General features: G+C 32.9%; 1 protein-coding gene across 1 annotated transcript in view; it reads left to right on the forward strand.

Moving 5' to 3' along the window:
- The window catches only part of SYCP2 (synaptonemal complex protein 2), an 88,948-nt gene that overhangs the window by 17,893 nt on the left and 44,206 nt on the right, over positions 1–26,849 (forward strand). Inside the window, exons 2-15 of the mRNA XM_081291963.1 lie at positions 715–777; positions 1,944–2,087; positions 2,807–2,939; positions 3,714–3,814; positions 4,099–4,123; positions 6,046–6,131; positions 6,723–6,808; positions 7,064–7,098; positions 7,906–8,048; positions 8,134–8,186; positions 9,412–9,457; positions 10,019–10,114; positions 13,773–13,833; positions 26,205–26,353. Of these exons, the coding sequence (XP_081148089.1) occupies positions 754–777; positions 1,944–2,087; positions 2,807–2,939; positions 3,714–3,814; positions 4,099–4,123; positions 6,046–6,131; positions 6,723–6,808; positions 7,064–7,098; positions 7,906–8,048; positions 8,134–8,186; positions 9,412–9,457; positions 10,019–10,114; positions 13,773–13,833; positions 26,205–26,353 (1,182 nt within the window). The 5' untranslated portion in view covers positions 715–753. The remainder of the gene's footprint in view (positions 1–714; positions 778–1,943; positions 2,088–2,806; positions 2,940–3,713; positions 3,815–4,098; positions 4,124–6,045; positions 6,132–6,722; positions 6,809–7,063; positions 7,099–7,905; positions 8,049–8,133; positions 8,187–9,411; positions 9,458–10,018; positions 10,115–13,772; positions 13,834–26,204; positions 26,354–26,849) is intronic.

Raw genomic sequence — 26,849 nt, forward strand, 5'->3', positions numbered from 1 at the left:
CTGGTGGGTCCTGACTGTCTCTCCCAAGCCCCGTTTAAATCCTGTGGCCACTGCCTATGAAGGCTCGGTTGGCATTTACCTCCATAGGATCAGAAGGGCCGACCAGTTGTTTCAGCGGGATGCATTAGTGCTGAGTCACAGCTGTTTGTCTGCGGGAAGCAGGCCAATGGGAGCTTGAATTCAGCCAATCCGGGCTCAGTGTGTGTTCTGAGAGGCCCAGACTGTTCGCCCCAGATCCACGTCAGCTCAGCAATGCCTAGTGATCCTGAGCAAACAGCATTTAGACTGTTTACGACTCCCTATGCCCGCACAGCTGAAGAGGTCAGAGACTTGATCTCTCCGCGCCCGTCGCCATGTTGGATCTCTAGGTTTCTTTTACTAACTAGCTTTGTGACCTTTTGGCAGGACTCTTTGACATTAATTTAAATAATCTATTTTTAAAAAGGATTTGGGTAAATGATCTTTAAACTTTTCTCTAGAAATGTTTTTGACTAGATATATAATTTGATAAATATGAAAATATCCACTGAGGAACTTAAACTATATTTACTGCCTTTGGTATAAGTAGCATGTATGAAAAATATCTAGTGAGGAATGTAAACTATATTTATTGCCTTTGCTATAAGTAGCGATATTCATTTATGCATGTTAAGATTATTAAATTATAAACACATGAAACAGATTATAAGGCACAGAAAATATTTTCTTTCATAGGTATTTGCTTTCTCCTGCTGTTTTTAAACAAAGACAAAAATGCCAATACGACCAGATCTTCAGGTATGTAGTCCTGGAGAACAGAAGGAAGTCTTTTAATTCCTAAAATCATTTTTCATGTAATTGTACATATTCAGTACTATAATCTCAGTCAATCTTCTTTCTCTTTCTCTCTCCCTCCCTCCATCTCTCTCACTATCCCCCCCATCCCCCCCCTCCCCAGTACTAGGAATTGAACAACTTGGGGCTCTCAGCCACTGAGCCACAGCCACAGCCATTTTTTTTCTTTTTTCATTTTGAGACAGGACCTCACCAAATTGCTAAAGCTGGTCTGGAACTTGAAATTCTCCTGCCTTAGCCTCCCAACCCACTGGGACTATAGCGTGCAAGATGCTACACCCAGTTTCAGTGCTATAATCTTTGGCAGTAACTAAGCTTCCATGTTTTTATGAAATGGTTAGAGTAGATCAATTTACATAAATATTTCCTTTCATTCATTTAATGATATGTTTTCAAAATCATATTAAAATGTAGGATATTAAAGATAATGATTCTTTATACATATACCTTTTACTTACTAATTTAAGTCATAGTAGTATGCCTGGATATTTTTATATCAACTTTTTAAACTTGTAGTTTAAGTTTTAATAAAATCTATTTACATTGTATATGATTCAACATCAAGTCTGCTTAGTGGTCAGCTTGAATTATGAAAACTCATTACTGAAATTATACTAAATAGCAGGGAAGGCAAGTTTTGTAAACGTTATAAATATTACATAAGAGTACTATTTAAATTATATTGATTGGTATAGTTTTTAAAAGGTGTTTTTGCCTATCTTTATGCAGTTTTCTTTACTATTTAAATCACACTAAGAACTTGGTAGTCAGATATGCTAATTTTATCTATGGTATTAAAATATTATTAAAAAGTTGATTTCACTTTTTTCATCAAATTTTCATTGTGTCCAGTATAATAATGGTGACTCTAACAATAAAAGATTAATTTGGCCATATTTGTGAAATATTTTTCTTACCTAGAATTTTGTTAACAGATAAAGTTAATCTGTCAGTTACTTCAGATTTAATAGTAGGTAGGTTTTTTAAAAATTGAATTATTAGTTTGTTTGAGAGGTTTTGTGTGAAAATAATTCTCAAATTACTAGAATGCATAAGGGAACTATTTTGGTTTTGATTTAATATATGTGCCATTAACTGTATTTCTCTAGCAGTTGGAAAAGTGCATTGATGATGCTTTAAGAAAAAATAATTTCAAACCTTTGAAAACACTTTTACAAATTGATATATGTGAAGATGTGAAGATTAAATGCAGTAAACAGTTTTTCCACAAGTTGGATGACCTTATATGCAGGGTAAATTATTAATTTTTGCTTAAAGTTGTTAAAATTGTTAGATTTTTATTTTCTAGGGAGTACACCATTAGAAAAAAATGAAGAGGCTTAGGAAATATTGCTTTCAACTATATAGATAAATGTTTATTTTACCATTTGCTTTTTTATTTTTCATTTGAGGAGTTTTAACACATTGAACTCTTACCATTATTAAATATTATGCAGCTAAATATTATGTCGTTTTCTTTACTATTTAAGTCCCACTAAGAACTTAGTAGTCAGATATGCTGGGTTTTTTGTATCTTGTGTAAAAGTATTATTTTAATAATAATGTTTTAACGTTGACTTCAATTTTTTCATCAAATTTTTATTGTGTCCAGCATAATCGTGGGGTGTAAAAAAACACTGTTTACCTGTTTTTAGTTTTTAGTTTAAACAACTTGATATTTTTAAAATAAACTTAGCATGCTTTTATTTATTTTTTAGTTGTGAATAGACCTTTATTTTATTTATTCAGTGCTGAGAATTGAACCCAGTGCCTCAGACAATGCAAGGCAAATGCTTTACCACTGAGCTACAACCCCAGCCCTGATCAGTGCTTGGTGCTTTCAGAAATAAAGATGATGGTAATCTTTCAGCATTTGTGAGGATTAGAACTATAAGTATAATGCTCCTGACACAATTCCTATTCTATACTATTTTGTTTTTATAGAAGTTTAAATGTATACTTTTCATTTCAGGAACTTAATAAAAAGAATATCCAAACTGCCTCAACCATTTTGGTTTCTATTGGAAGATGTGGCAAAAATATCAGCATATTGGGACAAGCTGGGCTTCAAACCATGATAAAACAAGGACTAGTTCAAAAGATAAGTATAGAATATGTAAAATATGCATGTAAGGGAAGTATAAAAGATGTACTTTTTATTAAAATGGTCCCAACTGTCAAAAAATAAATTTGGAAGATTTCTGCAAAATTTTGAAAATAAATATTTTTAAACCTTGTGGTATATGCTACAAAAGTAAAGATCACAAGGAGATTGTAGGAAAGCTCCTTGATAATCATGTGAATTTAAGGTCTGTGGTCTCCCTTTGACCTTTATTTTTTATTTAACTGTTCTTAGTCACTAATTTCATTTTTGTTTTTATATTGTTTACTGACCGTCTCCTATGCCAATATTTAGGATATTATTGTCTTTATATCAATTACTGTATAACCAGTATCTTGGACGGTGCCTGGAAAGTAGTATGTACTCAAGTATCTAAATTAATTGACTAAAATAGAATAGTGCTGAAACTTTTCATATAGTAATGATACCAAAATAATCTACATTGCAATGATAATTTATTTTCATATACTCTAACAAATGTACCTGCACTAGGAATTTGAAGGGGGAAATAAAGATCTTCTACCTAGACTTAGATTAGATTCATCCATTCCCATCTTATAGTGAGTTAACCAAAAAACAAAAATGAAGAAGATGTTTAGAAGCATGAACTTATTTTGATACAGTACTGAAATTTTTATTTTTAATGTCTCTTTTTGCCTAGGTTTACTATCTATACAAATAAAAATACATTTTCAAACTTATTAAAATGGAATTCAAATGAACTAATATGTATAATTCCTGTTTTTTTTCTACATGGTTACCTGGTTTGAAAAATCCAGAGAGATTATTCTCAGTCGAGGAAATTCAAAAGATGAAGCTGTTATAAATATGATAGAAGACTTATTTGATCTTTTGATGGTAAAAATCACATTGATTAACTGATGTTATAAAGCATGTGTTTATTTAGAAAATCATTTGTGTTCTCTATTCAAGAGTCAGTAACAGATTGATTAATGATTTGGTTGGATTAGTCTGTTTAGATTGCAAAAAACATTTCTATTGGTTTATCTGATTCAACGGTTCATTAATAAAATTTAATTATGCTATGAATTAAAATATAAATTGCCATTTTAATACCATTTTTAATGATTTTTATTAGAAGATAATAAATTATACATTAAATATTATTCACTTTTTTTTAGGTCATACATGACATCGATGATGAAGGTAAAATAAACATTTCTGCTGCAACAATGACTTACTGTTAGTTTTAGTATAATTTTGCAAGTTTTAGTATAATTTTGCAATTCATGTAATATGTCCTAATGTTAGAAACTTTTTATCTATAAGGGATCAAAAAGATAATAAAACTTTGGATGTTGTAGGCCAAGAGAAAAAAATGAGACTATTATGTAGATACTTATATAATAACAAAGAAAACAAATGTCTGCAAATGTTCTATTAATATAATTGAGAATAAAATAATTGAATTATTTGTAGTACATAGATCTACTAATGAGAAAGATAGCATTCTTTTTTTGAGGGGGGTAACATTTCACTATTGTTTAAAGTTAGTGTGCCCTATTTTCAAAATTGATTACATATATTCATTTGCTAATGTTTACCTTCAGGAAATTTATGTATGTCAAATTAGAAAAATGTCTTTTCAAGCAGAATATATAAGTTCATAAGCATGATCTCAATTGAACATGGTTATTACTTAGAACTCATTAACAGAATTCTGTTAGGTTATTTTTTAAATATTTGCCTTTTAAAATGTCATTGCATTATAGATAATCTCTTCCAATTGAAGGCTATTGGGAAGCACCTGAGTTGCACCTATTAAAAGGACTTTGAAATAGGGAAATTTCCTTTGAATTCATATTAAGGTCCAAAAACACGGGTGGACCCATAGTTACAGTGTGGAAAAAAAATATGCCCTATAAATTTGTGTGGGAATGGAGATGTTGCTTTTTGTCATAACTTCTAATAGTTTAGGAAATGTACAAGGTAGCTTGGTATTACTTGCCACTGACAACTTTAGTTATCATTAAAACAACTTTATTGCAGTGTAAATTCATCATGAGCACTCTTTGTCTTATAATTTAGGGCTCAATTCATTAAGCAGCATTTTCAACTCTACAATCAAAGCTAGTTATCAAAAGAGATGTTCAGTATTCAGTAATAGTAAAGATAATTCTTATTCAGAAAAAGTTTAGTCTTGGTCCTGAGTCTCAAGAGTCACAATAAAGCTTTGCCACTATTAAGCCATGGACTGCTGTGTTGTAGGGCAAGTAGCATACTTGGTTACTATTTCTAACAAAAATTCACATAACTGACAATGGCTGACTAAGACAAGAGAATGAATGAAGCTCACCTTTGGCACTGGTTCAATAAAACATGACATTCATATGTCGTCTGTAGGTACCTGCTTATATGTAAATATAGCCATACAAAAACAGTGGGTTGGACTTAGTTGGCGTGCCATAATTTGCCAGCCTTTGATCTGATAGAATCAAGAGAATGCAGAACATGCCCTTTCACTTGTGACTAGCAAGTGTCTTGTGATAAGCAGTCAGATCAAAGTTATTTTATCTCTGTATTTTTATTGGTTGAGTAAGACTTCCCCAAGATGCCAGTTGAGTCTGGTCAATAATTTATAAATACAGCTATTTGTTATCTTCAAAGCCAAAAAGTTTTAAATTAATTGTGGTCTATTTAAATAATAATTAACACTTCCTTTTCATTGATTTGATTTTCTTACAATTAACATAACAATCTCATCTAAATTCTTACTCGTTTTTTAGGGGAGGAAAAGGCCCTAAAGCATCAGTAATTATATAATTGATTTTTGAAAGTAAATTGTCATATCTTTTTATCTCAGTATATTTTATCTTCTAGTTACTTTGGAAAGTTATCCATTTTCTGTTGCGGTATTTCTGTAGTTATTTTTAAAATTTACATTATGAAATACAGCATAGCAAATTCCTGAAATGAGAAGTTGGATATGGGCTTATTTCATGCTTCCTGATGCCCTTCTTCAGAATTGCAATAATACATCCTTCCCACTAATTGATGTAAGAAAAAAAAACTGCCTTTTTAAAGGATTTACAATTAACATTTATCAACAATTTAACACTTTTATTCAGGTAAACAGCAAGTAGTAGAAAGTTTCGTACCTCGAATTTGTGCCCTGGTTATTGACTCAAGAGTGAATATTTGTATTCAGCAGGAGGTAAAGTCGCATTTGATTGTCTTTTAATCCTAAGAATTTCCAAGTAAAGAAATCTTACACTAATTCATCAAATTAAAGATTTATTTCATTTTAAGCTAAATCAACTTTTGGAGTGTATTTATATTGACTTAATCCATTGCCTGGTATATTTCCTAAATGTAAAAAATTCATAACCATGTGGATTTATATATACATATAGTCATGCTAAAACAAATTGTTATCAAGATATTGGGATCATTAAATATATGAATGCCAAAATAACTTATATTTGTGTCTGTTTACATACATATACCATAAGAACAAAATTAATAAGGTAATTTTTTTTGTTTCCATAGAACTTACAATAGAATAATTGCCATTTTGCAAAGGGTATAAATGCTTTAAGTACAGGAGTCATGTTATATTCTGTTTTTAATATCTATGATTTGTCATTTTGTATTTAATTTTTCATATATTCTTTCTTTTATCCTGTTCCATTCCCTGTATAAAATACAGTGATTAAGATAAAAAACTTCTGAGTTTATGTGCCTGTTTATATAAATAGTTAATGTTTTACTGAGTATAAAGTTAATTCTTTTTTTTCTTTTCTAGACCTTAAAAAAAATGAATGCCATGCTTGACAAAATGCCTCAAGATGCAAGGAAAATACTTTCTAACCAAGAAATGTTAACACTCATGTAATAATTTGCACTATATTGCTTTTATTAGTTGTTCAAGTCAAGAATTTAAAGAATGTTTTATAAGGCAATAAGGCAACCATGAGCTTGCATTAAATAATTGAAACATACAAACTTTGTAGGTTTAATATATGCATGAATTTTCTGCAAAAGTCATTTATACTAGCCAATTATAAATTTTACTGAATCCCCCAAAACATGTGGGCTTTCTAATTAATACTAGTTCAGTATATAACCTATTATTTTAATTTACAGGAGTAGTATGGGTGAAAGAATTTTAGATGCTGGAGGCAAGTATATCTTTTAAGATTTGAAATAATTTCAAATTTATAAATAATATTTAATAAAATATTAGCATAATGTGATATATGAAAGAATTATAAACTCTTTATATACAATCATGCATTTTAAATTACTTTAGTATAAACAAATTCAAAAGTGTCTTTGGGACACAGATAATTTGTCATTAGATAAATATAATTTATGCCTAATGGTAATTTATGAATAATAGTTGTTTTCTAATAGTTTTGAATTACTTATGATAAACAATTCCTCAAATGATATTTTGTGAAATTAGAAGGTCTAATATTCCTGGGATAAATAAACTTTTTAAACAGTATCTTTACTAAAAGAATCTAAATTTTATTTCCAAAGTTTCCTATGAGCAAATTTTGATGTAGTTATTTACTGATTTACATAGAGTAAATCAAGGTTTAAAGTACCATGGGTTAATTATAAACATTATGTCGAAGAAAAGGAAAACAAAATTCTGTGATTTCCTATACTACTGTTCTGCAGTTTACAACTCTAGTAAAAATAGTGAAACAGCAGAGTCTGAATATTTAGATGTTTCTTCTAAATACTTTTTAAAATTTTACTCTTCTGTCAGTAATCTTGTTTTTTAAAAAATTGGACTGTTTAATTATTATAATGATGAAATGTATCTAACCCAAATAAGGAAAGTAGCAAAAGATGAATAAACTATACCAGCATTTTCATATTTCTTTCTGTTTCTAAAGCCTTTGAAAATGTATGTAGTTTTATAAATTAATTTTTGTAATTTCAAACCATACATTAATTTACATTTTTTTTTCTAGATTATGACTTGCAGGTGGGCATTGTGGAAGCTTTATGTAGAATGACCACAGAAAAACAAAGACAAGAACTGGCATGTCAGTGGTTTTCAATGGATTTTATTGCTAATGCATTTAAAGGAATTAAAGACTCTGAATTTGAAACAGTAAGTGGAATAAAAGAAATAGAAATAAGCAAATGTTTTTGTTTGATTATGATTTTTAAAAAAGTCTTTCTCTTTTTAAAATTAGGATTGCAGGATATTTCTCAACCTTGTAAATGGCATGCTTGGAGATAAGAGAAGGTAAACTCAAAGCAACCATTTACTGATAAATAGAGCTCAAGAGGGAACATCTAGTGTTAAACCTTTATTAATATAACTTTATTTGTTCTTTTATATTTGAGTATGTAGTGAACTTGGGTATTTAATTTAAAACAATATTTTATGTAACATCATTTAGTTAATTACTACACCAGTAATCTGAAATAATCCTTTGCTGACCTTGTTTAGCTTTCTACTTTGTGAAGAAAAAGTGCATTCCTATTTAATTCATATTAATCATTTTGTGCCTCCAAATTTCATACAGTTTTTCAGATTTGCATAGTCATTATTACTTAGTGTTTGAGGAATAATAAAAATCTAAGTATATATTTCTTAAACTGCCTCCTTCATCTACATACTAGCATGAAAGTATGAAGCAAAGACATCATCTCATTACTTTATAATTGACATATTGTTTAATCACAGGCATGAGCATGAGAAAATACATAATAAATTTTTATAATTTTTATAATGATACAACAATAGTATTTGTAATGCCTGATTTCTTAATTGATGTCGTGGATGAATTAGTTTGTATTTACTTACTAAGTAAATGAAAAATACAGTGAGGGTTAAATGCAAGAAGTCATATTACCTGGATCTAAATTGTAAGTTCACACCTTCCTTGTGTGTGTGTGTGTGTGTGTGTGTGTGTGTGTGTATACATATATGTATGAATATGTATACACACATCACATACCCCTCCACACACAAATTATTTAACTGTACTCCCTCAGTTTGCCTTAGCTATAAGAATGCTGATAATACCTATCTTGTGTTTGTTGTGAATATTAAGTGGTATAATATGTTAAGTGTATAAAATAGTATTTGACCATGAAAGAAAACTGTAAGAAGTTATTTTTTTACTATCAGAATTATTTACTTAACTTTTACTATGGAACTTTTGTTGTATTAGTGTAGTGTAAGCAAACTTAGGAATTTATGCTCATATTTTATAGTAAACACAAAATATTTGATATAGTTACTTTATGAAACTAGTAGGTTGAGTAGTATAAGCAAAGTAATATGCTTTTCTTTACCCAAACAAATTTGCATTAAACACTGATGTTATAAGGTGATAGACAGGATTTCATTTAAAATATTATGACCACTGACTGATTTCTCTTTGATTCTAGGCATGAGTCTATGACTGGAGAAGATTAAGCTGTGAAGGTTTATTAACTTTTTAAACCACTTTCTATTTCAGGGTTTTTACATTTCCTTGTTTATCAGCATTTCTTGATAAATATGAGGTAAATTTGAAACTTAAAACATGTTGTTAGATTAATTTTGGAAAGTCGAATAAATTACGGGATTTGATACAAGAAATTAATAAGCTGGTTTAGTATTTTATATGACAGTGACACCGGGAAAAATTCTGTGAAAATACAGCACATGTGTATCTGTAACTCTACACATTTTCTCCTGTTTCCTTAATCAAGCCCATTATTTATCATTCACAAATATATTCAAACTAATATTTTCAACCTCTGTTAGTACTTGAGTATTTGTAACTTCCTGAAGCAGGTTGATTTCTGTATAAAATATTGAACTAGGATTTTCTTTGATTCTTTATAAATTTAAGTGTTATACTTGCTGTTCTATTCTCTTATTTCCCCTTCAAACTATACTCTTCTTTTTTCCTTCAGAAAGAATTCAGAGAACACTTTTTCTTTTTTATGGAATATAGTGTTGCTGGATTCAATTAGTTAAAAAGCCAATTAAGATAATAATTTAACCATGATATAATATAATAATTTTATGTTGTTATTTTATAAATATAGTATAGACTAGTTTTATGTTCATTTTATTAGCTGCAAATACCATCAGATGAAAAACTTGAGGAATTTTGGATTGATTTTAATCTTGGGAGCCAGACTCTATCATTTTACATTGCTGGAGATAATGATGTAAGCTTTATTTCTCTTGTATTATTCTGTATTTGTATGTATGTATGAAAATTTTTATATGTACTTTTAAGAATCTACTTTAAGAATTTCTATTTTTCTGGCTATTCCTTTAATATATTTCAGTGTTAGCCCTTGTAGTTTTGAGTAACATAGTAACCTACCAAGCTTATTAGAAATGAATTTTTTTCTGATGTTTTATTATAACAGGAAAATTAATCCTAAATTTTAATACTAAATTTAACATACACCTTTCAGAAATAAATTATGTTAATGCAAAATTGTACATTCACTTGAATAAAGTCAGTTGACTCTGGAAGAGACAGCAGAGGGGCCAGAGAGTATAACTCAATGGCAGAGTGTGTGCTTAATTTGTGTTCAATCCCCAGCACAACATTATTAAAAAAGAAAAATACAGTAACTACTCAAATACAGAGGCATTCTTTTAAAATTAACTTTAACAGATGGCAATAAAAAGAGTCTTATTCATTCATAAAATGTTCTATTTGAAACAGTGAGAAATTGATAGGGTAGCATTTGAAAGTGAATTTGCTTAAACCTTCTAGACAGGTGGTGTGTTTTCTACTGATCTTTTTACCTGAAGATAATCCTTGAGCCATTGTTTCTTAACATATTTCACCTAATATTTGGTACACTAGCATACTTTATCTGGAATTGTGTGGTCTCATTACCAAATTCTGATTGAGACTTGATTGACATTAATCTGGTTGTGGCTGGTGATATTATATTAAGGCTTTTAGTCTGTTTCTTGATAGAATCCTGCTTTTTGTTCCAGGTAAACTGTAAGCAAACATTAGCCAAATACCTTAGAATTTCCATAAATTTTCACTTTTTTTGAATTTTAGAGCACCTTCTTAGAATTCTTAATTAAAACCGAATTCCATTGATTAGCTCTACTTCTCAAGGACAGTGATAGTTTTCATTAGTGTGTTTTTGAGAGTATTTAACTGAATTTTCTTTCAGAAACTGAAATTTCATTTTGAAGAAGAGAATTTTATTAATTTAATTCTTCCCTCCATTCAGCCTGGTCTAATGAGATTCAGACCATACTATAGTATCATATATGATAGGGAAAGTACTATGCATTTATAAATTATGTTTTAGACACTGTCAAGATGCTGGGGATTCTTCTCTCAAATATATTTTGAATCCTCTCACTTCTGAATTTTCATAGTAGTAGTATGTTACTATTTAAAATCATTTTGTTTATTTGTGGTTTGTTGTCCACTTTCCTCCATAGGATGTAATATTCATGAGCTATCAGGGACCTGCTTTTTCTTGTTCATAGCCATTCAAGGGCTCATGTTGACTGCCAGAGCAAATAAGTAAATAAATAGTGAAAGAACTGTATGATATATAATTTAGTGTATATAATGCATGGAGGGTTAGGAAAAATAAAGTAGTGTGGAGCCAAAGAATGATTTTAAGAGGTAACATTAATTCATTAAATATTATTAAGAACTTAACTATGTATTAGATATGTACTATGCATTCATGTATAAGATATCCCTGTGGGGAGAATGTATGTTTAAGGGCCAATATCAGAGGCAGTTTGGGGGCTTTTGAAATTATCCAGGTGAAAAGTCCTAATGGCATGATTTTGGGAGGTGACGGTGAGAATGGATGGATTGTAGAAAAACTGAAGGGGAGGTAGAATTGACAAACTTAGTGATTTGTTTTATAATAAGAATGTTCAATAAAACTTGGTTAACTAGATGGAGATACTGTCACAGGAGGGTAAGTTTTGTAGGGCAAGAATGGGGAGTTCAATTTTGAATGTGTTGATTTGGAGACACTTGGATAGATCTGGTAGGCAGTAGAATATTTTGGTCCCAAGCTCAGGTGCAAGCAGTGATCGCTAAGTAGAGTTATAGAAGCTGTCTTTATATAGATAACAAATAAAACCATAGGATTTATGAGTGTCTGTATGGAAGAATTGTGAAAAATGCATTTTTACAAGATACAAGAATCAGCCCAAAGAGAACAAATTAAAAGGGTGTGGTGTTGTGGAAGACTAAGAAAGGAATTTTTATAAGAGAAAATGATCAATACCATGAAATACTCCTGTAAGATTAAGTAAAATAAAAACTAGTGACTCACGAAAGAGAAGTTTCACTTAAGTGACGAGAGTTTAGGCATTCCTAGAAAATTGGAATTTTTGTTGAGAAGTCCCAACATCAAATTAAGGGAAAGAGAGCATAGTAGTAGGTAGAATAATGTGAATTTAAGGGAAGAGTTTTTCTATTATTTTTTAGGTTCTTTATCTTAAGTATTAGAGATTTTTAAAGGTGATGATGTAAGGCAGATATTCAAGCAGGAGATGTAAGAAGAAATTGAGGTCAAGAGGAAAGCACATAAAACAGTTTCAGAGGTGATGATGGAATAAGTTACCACAAAATATTAAAAACTGTTGAAGCTGGGTAAAGGCATAGTTCATGCTTGTAATACTATGATTTTTACTTCTTAAAAAATCTAGTTTTAAATTCCTATAACTTTTTTTTAAAATGAAGCAGTGAACTGGTATCTCAATATATGGGTAAGAGTTGCTCTCAAGTTGGTAGATGGTAATAATCAGTAGCTATAGAGTGAGGGCTGCCATTGTTAACCAGGAATGAAGGTTCTACCAAGGCTGCACTAAAACTTTTCTGTCTCAAATGTCCATCTTAAGGGACTCGGCTTTTATGAAAGAGGAGGTACTGAGGGACCAAAGGCAGGAGATATACTTTGTAAATTAGCTAGCCTATGCTAGTGAGAATAAGTCGGTTTCCCTGGTGTCTTCCCTGGCTAGTAGGTGGCTCCTCAGCCTCTTTCTCTGTAGGAGGAAATCCCAGACACAGAAAAGCAGCTTCCAGGAAGTCACTTTTAATTTTAAAGGGGTTCTGTTTCATCACGTGTCTCAAAATAGCAAGGTTTGTTTTACAGAACTTTGGAGAGAGAGGAGAGTATCAATACTTTCCTCCTGACACTGGAGTTTTGAGGTATGGCTGAATTAGTTCCCTAATTGAAGAAGGCTAGAAAGGAAGTGATGCCATTCAGGGATGACCAGTTTCAACTAAGGCAAAGAAGTGAAGAGAATTAATGAAGAGATTGAAGATTTGGAGGAATTTTCATATGTGTCTTCATTTATAAGTATTTTTCTTTAAAGAACAAATAATTAGAACTGTTTTCCTCACAAGATTATTGGAGGATTTATGGTCCCATATTTTTAGGGCTAATATATAATTTGTACTATAACTTTGCAAATTTAGTATCATTTTATTTATACAGATTTTAGTAAAAAACACTTGGACAGGTACACATTATTACTTAGGCTATTTTTCATGTGAGCTCAGTTTTTGAATCCAAGGATAATCAATTAATGAGTATTATGGTTTACAACTAGAGATAGGTAGTAGTAGTGCAAACTGAGGAATGACTGTGACTTCACAAAATATTTCAAAGGAAGAAAAAAAGGATGTGGAAACATTTTTAAAAAGCGTAACCTCAAATATTAACAGTCATTCTTTTGGGGGAGTAAGAATAAGAATTTGTGAAATTAGTACCATCATATCATTTATATAACTTAAAAATTGATATTTAAAGATATTTTAAACTAAGAATAAACTACTGTTCATTGTCAAAACTTGTTTTTACATTTAAGGATCATCAGTGGGAAGCAGTCACTGTGCCTGAAGAAAAAGTACAAATGTACAGCATTGAAGGTACATTGAAGTATTGTCATTTATAGTTTTCTTCTTGATTCTTATCTTCTGGAATAGAACTGTATCTTCTTTGGGATAACACAGTAGAATAATGGGAACAAAATTAACATTTTCAGATGTTCACATACATAAAGTCATCAAATTTCCTACTCCACATTTCCCTCTAATCACCCAGCTCCTTCCTGTACTTATTCCCTTTTCTATATAGTCTAGAACCCATGATCAATCAGTCTGACCCCTTGCTTGTTCATATTTTCAAGGTTCTTATATTTTTATCTCATTTGCTTGATTAAATCCAAGCATCTAGTTTCTCTACTCCTTTAAGTGGAATTGTGTAATGCTGCTGGATAAAATCATGTAATTTGGCAGACTGGTGTCCTTACAAATTCAGATATTAAGACATATTTCAGTCATTTCAGTGAACATTTAGTGTTCTCTATGATTTCTATTTGCATCTCCCTAAAGTCCAATGTTGTTGAGTACTTTTCATGAGTAATAATTTTTATTGGAATATCTTTTTTATTTTTAGTGCATTATAGTTCTACATAAGAGTGGGGCTCATTTTGACATATTCATAAGTGCATAAAACAACATTTTAAGTTATATATATATATATATATATATATATATATATATATATATATAGCCAGTTGACAAAAACAATAAATAGAAGGAATACCAGTAACAGTAGAGGAAATAGAGTAGAAGAAGCAGGAAGAGGGAAGAGAGGAGGGGAAATGGAATTACTAGAGATTGGAATGTAATAAATCATATTACATGCTTGCATGAATACATCAAAAGGAACTTCATTATTTCATAAAAAATCAATAAAACATTAAAAATAACAAAAATGAAAAAAATCATGTTTTAATGTATCAGAGTGCTATGGATATAACAAGAAAAACCTTCAAGCATTTCCCATAGGAACATTTCACCACTCTGATTGTAGGCTTAGGAAGAAAAACTCTGCTAGAGCCAAAATATTAGCAGCAAATATTTAACTGATCAGTTGGGCCTGGAGTAACAGACAACTCAGAGACTTTACCACTGTAGAATGCTATAAATATAGTATGTTATAGTATGCTTATTTCAGTCCTTTTGGGTAAATACCATGGAGTGGGATAGTTGGATCATACAGTGGTCGCATATCTTTTGAGGAGTCTCCACCCTGCTTTCCAAAGTGGTTGCACTGATGTGGAGCCCCATCAACAATACATGAGTGCATCTTTCCCCCACACTCTCACCAGCACTTATCATTTATATTCTTTTGATGACTGCCATCCTAGTGGAATGGGATGAGATCTCAATATTCCACGATTGCTAGGGATGTTGAACATTGTTTGTTTGTTGGTCATTTGTATTTCTTTTGAGAATTGTCTGTAATTATATATACAAGACCCAAAGAAAACTCAACCCAAAGACTTCTAGAGTTGATAAGCAAATTCAGAAAAGTAGCAGGATAGAGATTAAAAGAGAAAAATCAGTAGCTTTCCTATATTCAAATATTGAATTTTCTTAGAAGGAAATCAGGAAAACTAGTCCATTCAACCCTGCCCCCCTTTTAAAAAAAATAGCTGGGAGTACTCTAACCAAGGAGTTGAAAAACTATAATGAAAACTAGAAAAACCCAAGAAAGAAATTGAAGAAGACACAAGAAGATGGAAAAATCTCCCATGTTGTTGGAGAGGCAGAATTAATATTGCCAAAATGAACTTATTACCAAAAGCACTATACATATTCAATATATTCCTCATCAAAATACTAATAGCAAATTACAGAACTAGAAAAAAAATTCCTAAAATTAATTTGGAAGAATGAAAGGCCCAGAATAGCCAAAGCAGTACTAAGCAAGAAAAGGATTACTGGAGACATCACAATACCTGATCTTAAATAATACTACTGAGCAATAGTGATAAAAACAGCATGGTATTGTCATCAAACATACAGAAGATCAGTGGAATAGAATAGAAGACACAGACAAATCAACAAAGACATAGTCATCTGATACTTGCCAAAAGAGCCAAAAACGTATGTTGGATAAAAGTATCAGGTTTTCCCATCAGCATTTATTTAAAAGGCTATCTATATGTAAAGGAATGAAACTTGATTCCTATCCCTTAACCTGCACAAAAGTCAACTCAAGTGGTTCAAAGATCTTAGAATTAAGAAACTTTTCAATCGCTAGAATCAAACATAGGATCAGCACTTCACCTTATCGGTACAGTCACTGACTTCCTTATCAAGACCCCTAAAACTCAACTAATAAAACCCAAAAATCAATAAGTGGGATGGGATCAAATTTAAAGGCTTATGTACAACAAAGGAACCTTATAAGTATATGAAGAGAGAACTTACAGAATGGGAGAGAAATATTTTCCAGCTATTCTTCTGACAGAGTATTAATATCCAGAATATATTTAAAAGTCAAAAAATCTTAACACTGATAATAACGCAATCAACAAATGGGCAAAAGAACTAAACATATATGAGTTTTAATTTTTTCCTATTATTTTCTAGGAGGATAATTTACCACATATTACTGCCATAATTTACTACATCTTACTCAAATGGAAGTCTCTAACTTTGAACTTCAGATTCTCTCACAGCTGCTTGGCAGTCCTCCATGTCTATAGTGACTTTTTTCTGGTTCTCTAACAGCAGCTATTTACATCTTTATAAACTTAAGCTGGGTTTTCCCTCCCCCCCCTTTCTTTTACTATGATGTGATAACCCAGAAAAACATGATTATTTTCAGGTAAGAAAGCCTAGAGATTTTAACTTCTTAGACCCTTAGTCTTCAAACATCTTTCTATCCTGCTAAAAAAAAAAAAAAAAAAAAAAAAACCTCTTCTGTAGCCAGGTGCAGTAGCACACCCCTATAATCCCAGTAACTTGGGAAGCTGAGAGAGGAGGATCACAAGTTTGAGGCCGACTTCAGCAACTTAGTGAGACCCTGTCTCAAAATAAAAAGGGCTGGGGATGTAACTCAGTAGTAAGGTATTCCTGGGTTCAATCCCCAATACCCTCACCCACTACAAAAAAACAAAAACGAAAGCAAAAAGAAAAAAATAACTGCTGTAAATGGAAGGCTATTCTTGTGGAAGGCTAATTTCTCTGAGTTCTCCATTCATATTTTTCAGTTATTTGCTCCATCAATTCATATTTCTTATATCTTCTTCCTCATTTCTCTTTTTTCAGCATACAAAAGGCGTCACATGTCTACATCTTAAAACAAAAAGCCATGTCATCTTCAGCTCTTTTCCCATTCATAGCCTTTGTTGTACATAAGCCTTTAAATTTGATGCCATCCCACTTATTAACTTCTGTTCTTAATATATTCTGTTGTATCAAGAACTCCACTGAAATTTTTTCACTATCAAGATAATAATTAACTCATAATTTTTAAAAATGTGAGTCAGTCCTCATACTGACTCACATTTGACAATGTTGGCCACAACTTTTTTAAAAATATTTTTTTTCTTATTTCTCAGCTGACTCTAGATACAGATATAATGCTTTTCTACTTGGATATTTTCACAAATACCCATGTACATGAAACTGAGCTCATTATCATACTTTAAAAAGCTCCTCCTTCATTTCCTGTCTTAATAAATGGTTTGATAATCATCTAGTTTTGCCAAATATGGAAGTCATTCTTGACTGTTTCCTCTATATAACCCACTTTCCATGAGCATTCATTTTTACTTAACATCTTTTGAATGTATTCTCAGTCCCTTTGTCCCATGTTTGATTAATGTGAAGTGATAATTCCTGAGGATATTTTTATATAAAAATTAGGTATATACTTTTAAAAAGATTTTTCTAAATGACTTTGCAGGATAAAAGCATATTAACATATTCATGTAACTATAGTATGCTGGAATACCATCCATTGAATTTGATACATTAATAAAGTTCTGATATGTTGATATACATAAATATTTAAATTTTGTAGCAAATAATGTAACAGGAAGTCTTCTGGAATCTCAGTAATATTGCTAACAAATTAAAAAACAAAGCAAGCCACAAACATGTTCCAGGCAATTGATGCAAGTACCAGAAATTTCATGTAAGTAATCAACGAAATGTAAAAAATACCAATGAATTTCTGTATAGGCAGTTACAATACAAGTACACAAATCTTTGTACAGACCAGGTGTGAAATCATTCAGCAAAATCAGATTTGAAGTAATTCTCATATTCTTGTGCTTGCAAGCCACAAAAGCAAACATTACATTTAAGTTCCCAGCAAACTACAAAAAAAAATGCATTATCAGAAGGATAAAACAATTAGCAAAAATATTTCATTAAGATTACAAATGTTTTAATCTTGATCATAGAAACATGAAACATTATCATCTTAAAAGCCACCTAAATTTTCATCTCTGAAACCTAAAAAATTGTTACTGTTGCGATAACTGTTTTTAAACCACCATAACTCCTTGAGTTAGAAACTATGTCACCACTATCTTCAATCTATTAATAATTTGTACCATCAAAGGGTGATTTACTGTGGAAGTTTCACAACATATACGTGCAAAAGGACTTAAAACATTTTCTGCTTCAGCAAACTTCTTAAGAATCAGAAAATTTCATAACCCATAGGGTTATTTCATTTCTTTAGGCAGATCATGGGGTGGCATACAGAGCTTTTTCTGAAGCAGAAATTCCATATTTTGTTTTGGTTCTTCTACCTCCACATGTTTTCTTCCTGCTCAAAAGTGTATTCTGTGGGCAGGTGTGGAGATTTCTCAGCCAACAGTAGCAGCCCTACCATAGGTAGGATAGGAGCAGTAGTGGTCCCTGGGCTGGGGCTTAGTCCATAATATAGGCAAATTAATCAGGTGCCAGGTGATTTGTAGATAACTTTTCTGGGGAGTTAAGTGGAGTACTGCTTATAAAATGGCATTTACAATATTTTTGCTGGATTTAAAAATTTGTTGAGCATAAGATATTTGGGGGAGATATCCTATTGATATTTATCAAATGGTATTTGTAACATTTATGTAAGTATATAACAACTATATTTAATAGAAATGTTTGAATAAATGCTTATGCGTATAAATTTAGTACTTATTAAAGTTATTTTCTTTGTTGACCTTTTTAAAAGTTAATAAAATGGCTTTCTCAAATGTATTATGAATATTTTGTTAAGAATTTCTTTTTTTTCTTTTTTTAATTGGTTGTTCAAAACATTACAAAGCTCATGACATATCATCTTTCATACATTTGATTCAAGTGAGTTATGAACTCCCATTTTTACCCCAAATACAAATTGCAGAATCACATCAGTTACACATTCACAATTTTTACATAATGCCATATTAGTGACTGTTGTATTCTGCTGCCTTTCCTATCCCCTACTATCCCCCTTCCCCTTCCCTCCCATCTTCCCTCTCTACCTCATCTGCTGTTGTTCAATTCTCTCCCTTGTTCCCCCCCTTTCCCCTCACAACCTCTTATATGTAATTTTGTGTAACATTGAGGGTCTCCTACCATTTCCATATGCTTTCCCTTCTCTCTCCCTTTCTCTCCCCCCACTCGTCTCTGTTTAATGTTAATCTTTTCCTCATGCTCTTCCTTCCTGTTCTGTTCTTAGTTGCTCTCTTTATATCAAAGAAGACATTTGGCATTTGTTTTTTAAGGATTGGCTAGCTTCGCTTAGCATAATCTGTTCTAATGCCATCCATTTCCCTGCAAATTCTATGATTTTGTCATTTTTAGTGCTGCGTAATACTCCATGGTGTATAGATGCCACATTTTTTTAATCCATTCATCTATTGAAGGGCATCTGAGTTGGTTCCACACTCTAGCTATTGTGAATTGTGCCACTATGATCATTGATGTGGCAGTATCCCTATAGTACGCTCTTTTAAGATCCTCAGGGAATAGTCCGAGAAGGGCGATAGCTGGGTCAAATGGTGGATCCATTCCCAGCTTTCCCAGAAATCTCCATACTGCTTTCCAAATTGGCCTCACCAATTTGCAGTCCCACCAGCAATGTACAAGTGTACCCTTTTCTCCACATCCTTCCCAGCACTTGTTGTTGTTTGACTTCATAGTGGCTGCCAATCTTACTGGAGTGAGATGGTATCTTAGGGTGGTTTTGATTTGCATTTCTCTGACTGCTAGAGATGGTGAGCATTTTTTCATGTACTTGTTGATTGATTGTATATCCTCCTCTGAGAAGTGTCTGTTCAGGTCCTTGGCCCATTTGTTGATTGGGTTATCTTATTGTTTAATTTTTTGGGTTCTTTGTATATTCTGGATATTAGGGCTCTATCTGAAGTGTGAGGGGTAAAAATTTGTTCCTAGGATGTAGGCTTTCTATTTACCTCTCTTATTGTTTCTCTTGCTGAGAAAAAACTTTTTAGTTTAAGTAAGTCCCATTTGTTTATTCTTGTTATTAACTCTTGGGCTATGGGCGTCCTATTAAGGAATTTGGAGCCCGACCCCACAGTATGTAGATCGTAGCCAAGTTTTTCTTCTATCAGACGCAGTGTCTCTGATTTGATATCAAGCTCCTTGATCCATTTTGAGTTAACTTTTGTGCATGGCGAGAGAAAGGGATTCAGTTTCATTTTGTTGCATATGGATTTCTAGTTTTCCCAGCACCATTTGTTGAAGATGCTATCCTTCCTCCATTGCATGCTTTTAGCCCCTTTATCAAATATAAGAAAGTTGTACTTTTGTGGATTGGTTTCTGTGTCCTCTATTCTGTACCATTGGTCCACCTGCCTGTTTTGGTACCAGTACCACGCTGTTTTTGTTACTGGTGCTTTGTAGTACAGTTTGAACTCTGGTATCGCTATACCTCCAGATTCACACTTCCTGCTTAGAATTGCTTTTGCTATTCTGGGTCTTTTGTTTTTCCATATGAATTTCATGATTGCTTTATCTGTTTCTACAAGAAATGCCGTTGGGATTTTGATTGGCATTGCATTAAACCTGTAGAGAACTTTGGGTAATATCGCCATTTTGATGATGTTAGTTCTGCCTATCCATGACAGGGTACATTTTTCCATCTTCTAAGATCTTCTTCTATCTCTCTCTTTAGGGTTCTGTAGTTTTCATTGTATAAATCTTTCACCTCTTTTGTTAGGTTGATTCCCAAGTATCTTATTTTCTTTGAGGATATTGTGAATGGAGTGTTTTTCCTCATTTCCGTTTCAGAAGTTTTGTTACTGATATACAGGAATGCCTTTGATTTATGCATGTTGATTTTATATCCTGCCACTTTGCTGAATTCATTTATTAACTAGCAGTTTCTTTGTAGACCCTTTTGGGTCTGTTAAATATATTATCATGTCATCCGAAAATAGCGATAAAATTTAAGTTCTTCTTTTCCTATTTTTATGCCTTTAATTTCTTTTGTCTGTCTAATTGCTCTGGCTAGTATTTCAAGAACTAAATTGAATAGAAGTGGTGATAGAGGGCATCCCTGTCTTGTTCCAGATTTTAGAGGGAATGCCTTCAGTTTTTTTCCATTTAGGATGATGCTTGCCTGAGGTTTAGCATATATAGCTTTTACCATGTTGAGGTAAGTTCGTGTTATCCCTAGTTTTTCTAGTGTTTTGAACATAAAGGGATGCTGTACTTTGTTGAATGTTTTTTCTGCATCTATCAAGATGATCATATGGTTCTTGTCTTTAAGTCTATTGATGTGGTGGATTACATTTATTGATTTCCGTATATTGAACCAGCCTTGCATCCCAGGGATGAATCCTACTTGATCTTGATGCACAATTTTTTTGATATGCTTTTGTATTCAATTCGCCAGGATTTTATTGAGAATTTTTGCATCCAAGTTCATTAGAGATATTGGTCTGTAGTTTTCTTTCTTTGAAGTGTCTTTGTCTGGTTTCGGGATCAGGGTGATGTTGGCCTCGTAGAATGAATTTGGAAGAGCTCCTTCTTTTTCTATTTCTTGAAATAGCTTGAAAATTATTGGTATTAATTCTTCTTTGAAGGTTTTGTAAAACTCCGCTGTATACCCATCCGGTCCAGGGCTTTTTTTGGTTGGTAGTCTTTTGATGGCTTCTTCTATTTCTTCTTTTGTTATTGGTCTGTTTAAATTGTGTGTGTCTTCCTGACTCAATCTGGGCAGATCATATGACTTAAGAAATTTATCGATATCTTCATTATCTTCTATTTTATTGGAATATAGGATTTCAAAATACTTTCTAATTATCTTCTGTATTTCTGTAGTGTCTGTTGTGACTTTGCCTTTTTCATCCCGTATGTTAGTAATTTGAGTTCTCTCTCTTCTTCTCTTCGTTAGCATGGCTAAGGGCCTGTCGATCTTATTTATTTTTTCAAAGAACCAGCTTTTAGTTTTTTCAATTTTTTCAGTGGTTTTTTTTGTTTCAATTTCGTTGATTTCTGCTCTAATTTTAATTATTTCTTGTCTTCTACTACATTTGCTGTTGTTTTGCTCTTCCTTTTCTAGGTTTTTGAGGTGTAGTGTGAGTTCATTTATTTGTTGTTTTTTTCTTTTTTTGAGGAAAGAACTCCAAGAAATGAATTTCCCTCTTAAAACTGCTTTCATTGTGTCCCATAGATTCTGGTATGTTGTGTCTGTATTGTCATTTGTCTCTAAGAATTTATTATCTCCTCCTTTATTGATCATTCAGTAACATATTGTTCATTTTCCATGTGATGTATGATTTTTCCTTCCTTCTTTTATCATTGATTTCCAGTTTCATTCCATTATGATCAGATATGGTGCATGGTATTATCTCCACACCTTCATATTTACTGAGAGTCGCCCTATGGCATAATATATGGTCTATCTTTGAGTAGGATCTATGTGCTGCTGAGAAGAATGTGTATCCACTTGATGATGGTTGATATATTCTATATATGTCAGTTAAGTCTAGGTTATTGATTGCGTTATTGAGTTTTATAGTTTCTTTGTTCAGCTTTTGTCTAGAGGATCTGTCCAATGGCGAGAGCGGTGTGTTGAAGTCCCCCATAATTACTGTGTTGTGGTCTATTTGACTCTTGAACTTGAGGAGAGTTTGTTTTATGAATGTTGCAGCACCATTGTTTGGTGCATACAAATTGATAATTTTTATGTCTTGATGGTGGATGGTTCCTTTTAACAGTATATAGTGTCCTTCTTTATCCCTTTTGATTAACTTAGGTTTGAAGTTGATTTTATTCTATATGAGTATGGCCACTCCTGCTTGCTTCTGAGGGCCATGTGAGTGGTATGATTTTTCCCAACCTTTCACCTTCAGCCTGTGTATGTCTTTTCCTATCATGTGAGTCTCCTGAAGGCAGCATATTGTTGGATTTGTTTTTTTAATCCAGGTTACTAGCCTATGTCTCTTGATTGGTGAATTTAAGCCATTAACATTTAAGGTTACAATTGAAATATGGTTTGTACTTCCAGTCATATTTATTTATTTATTTATTTTAGTTTGGCTAGTTTTTCCTCTTTGGTTATTTTTCTCCCCCTTTACTGAGATGCCTCCCACTGTTAGTTTTGGGCACTATTTTTCAATTCCTCTTCTTGTAGTATTTTGCTCAAAATGCTTTGCAGTGCTGGTTTTCTGGCTGCGAATTCTTTTAGCTTTTGTTTATTGTGAAAGATTTTAATTTCATTGTCAAATCTGAAGCTTAATTTTGCTGGATACAGTATTCTTGGTTGGAATCCATTATTTTTCAGCGTTTGAAATACGTTGTTCCAGGATCTTCTCGCTTTCCAAGTCTGTGATGAAAAATCAGTCGTTAACCTAATTGGTTTACCCCTGAATGTAATCTTCCTCCTTTCTCTCATAGCTTTTAATATTCTCTCCTTGTTCGGTATGTTAGCTGTCTTCTTAATTATATGTCTTGGAGTTGGTCTATTACGGTTTTGGATGTTTGGGGTCCTGTAGGCTTCCAGGATTTGGCAATCCATTCCATATTTCATCTCTGGGAAGTTTTCTAGGATTATTTCATTTAATAAGTTGTCCATTCCTTTGGCTTGAAACTCTGTGCCTTCTTCTATCCCAATAACTCTCAAATTTGGTTTTTTTATGCGATCCCATATCTCTTGGATAGATTGCTCATGAGATTTAAGCATCTTTTCTGTGTTGACTATATTCTTTTCAAGTTGATAAACTTTGTCTTCATTATCTGATATTCTGACTTCTAGTTGATCTAGTCTATTTGTAATATTCTCATTAGAGTTTTTAATCTGGTTTATGGTTTCTTGCATTTCTAGGATTACTGTTTGGTTTTTTTTTTTAAATCTCTGTCTCCTAGTAAAGCTCGTTCTTTGCAGTTTGAATTTGTTTGTTTAGTTCGTTTTCAAAATATACTTTCAATGCTTGGACTTGCTGTCTCATGTCTTCTCTAATATTCCGTTCCATCTGAGTTAGGTATGCCTTGATTTCTTTCCCTGTCCATGTTTCTGATGCTTCTAGGTCCTCCTGTAGATTTAAGTTGTCTTGCATTGTTTGTAGTCCTTTTTTCCCTTGTTTTTTCATGTTTTTCACGTTACTTTCCAGCTCTGTTTGACTGCTTTGTAACTCCTTTCTCCTATACATTTGTTTTGGCTTTGTATATCTCTGTTGTCTCTCCTTTGTGGTGGGAGATTATGCCTAGAAATGTTGGGCTTTATTGTACTTTAAAGCTGATTCATTCAATTCATAAATGGCTTCCAGGTTCTGTATGCATATAGTGATTTGTTGTTTGTTCTTAGGACTATATGTTTAGGTTAGGTGCTATGATGGTACGAGGGTTAGTATGTCTTGGCTACTTTAGAAGATTGCTCTACTGAAGGTGGATACTAACAGGCAATTGGATCAGGGTATTGGTAGTAGCTAGGTATTTAGGAGCCCTATAGACAGCCTCGAGACATTCACCTATTTGCATTTAGACAATTACACGTAATGGAAGACGTAATTCTTGGGATGAAAGTTGGGGGGTAGGGGAATGAAGGTGCTCTTAAAAAGAAAGAAGGAGAGAGAGAGAAATTAGAGGGGAATGAAAAGAACAATAAAACTTGAAACGGGAAAGAAAGAGAGAAGGAAAAGGGGAGAAAGGAACAGAGAGAAGAAAAAAGAAAAAAAATATTGAAGTCTTAGAGATCCATGTTCTTCTCTTCCAGTAGGTGGAGCTGTGCCCTCCGAGTGGAGCTTCTGCTCTCTACCTGCCCATAGCAATCCCTGTAAGGCGTCTCCTGGGAGTCTCTCAGACTTGTCAGTCCAGAGCCGTTTCACTTCTCCGGCCCTCACCCCCCTTCCTTCTGTCAGCCAGGTCCTGTTCGCCAGAAGCGGTTCCCCGGAGATCTAGTTACACTTGCAGCCCCACCTCGTGTCCCATTTAAGCCCCAGTGCTGTGGTAAACTGGTGGCTAAGACCTTGGGAGTCACCGCTGGTGATATGGGGGGTTGGGGATTGGTTGGGGATCCCCTCTACTTCCCTACAGACACGACCCCTGAGAGGTCCATGAAGTTTCCTTCTGGATGGGGAGGGAGTCACACACCTGCTAAAGTGGATTCTGCTGGGAAGGAATTCTGTAGGCCGAACTCTGATGACGTCACCTCTCTGCTATGGCGGGCCCCAGGCTCCTTGCCAGGGTATCCGAAGGGAGGGGTGGGACTGGTCTGTCCCCGGTTGGCTTCAGCTCCCAGCTCACTAATTCATGAAGCCTTGGCTAAAGACTTCTTCCTGCCAAGTTGTGTCTCGGAGGCTAGCGGGACCCAGTCACGTTTGCTGTGGGTGGACGGGCCGCAGCGAGTGGACTGTGGCTGGCGGATCTGGACCTCTGCGTCTCGTGGGGCAATCTGTCACGTCAAAAAATCCTAGTAGCTCCCAGCCGGTCTCTCTTCAGTGGAATTTTGCTAGGAGATTCTCCGTTGGTAGAATCTAAGCATTATCTATGCATCTTTATGACCCCATCACTGGAGGGGTATTGAAAACGCTGCCTCTCCACCCGCCGCCATGTTGGATCTGTTAAGAATTTCTTAGAGGAGGCTGAGGATGTGGCTCAAGTGGCAGTGCGCTTGGCTAGCATGCGTAGGGCACTGGGTTCAATTCTCAGCACCACATAAAAATAAAATAAAGATATTGTGTCCACCTAAAACTAAAATATAAATATTTAAAAAAGAGTTTCTTAGAGTCCAGAACTATTCTATGCTCTATTTCATTAGTTATGACATTACCAAGTAATGTATAGATCTAGGACACTATGACACTGAAAGATAAATTGACTTATTTACATAGATAGGTAGTGCCAGAATTGATTAAACACTTTTTCAGTTTTAGAAGTTTTAAGTTTGATTGAATTAATTTAAATTAATATGCTGTATGTTTTTCTTTTTTTATAGTATACTTAGAGTGATATAGAAATTAATATAAATTGTGATTTGTTTGCAGTGATAGAATCAAAGAAGCTACTGACTGTAATTCTGAAAAATATAGTAAAAATTGGTAAAAGAGAAGGGAAGGAATTGCTTTTGTATTTTGATGTATCATTGGAAATCACTAATGTGACTCAAAAAATTTTTGGTGCTGATAAATATAGGGTAAGTTTTTAAACTCTTTAAATATTTATTATGTTCATAATTCTGGAAACCCAGTTTGGGGCTAAAAGTTCCATTGCTATTTTTTCCCATTCTACATTTCTTAAAATGACATGTAGTTCTTTAAAATTGTACTGTGGAATAGCCATCACCTAATATCCTTTGAGATGTCTATTAGAAAATATCTCAGATGACAGAATTAGCAGCAACTTCTTAGAACATTATTGAATTCCTACCATGTGTTTAAAAGTGAAATGAAACAAAGCACTTCAAGATATTAAGCATTGTAAGAATTGTACCAATGATACCTCAGAAGAAGTAAGTAATTAGTTTAGGGAAAATGAATTATGTATGGAAACTGAAGAAAGAGAATGATCATAAGAGGTTTGAAGGTAAGGCGTTATTGTGGAGATGGGCCTTGAATGGGCTTCAGAGTTAAAGAGAAGGATTTGGATAAGATGCTTTCCAGGATTGTGGAAGACATTTTAAGCCAAATATT

This window comes from Spermophilus citellus (genome assembly GCF_964194105.1).
Source record: "Spermophilus citellus genome assembly, chromosome: 4".
Classification (NCBI taxonomy): Eukaryota; Metazoa; Chordata; class Mammalia; order Rodentia; family Sciuridae; genus Spermophilus; species Spermophilus citellus.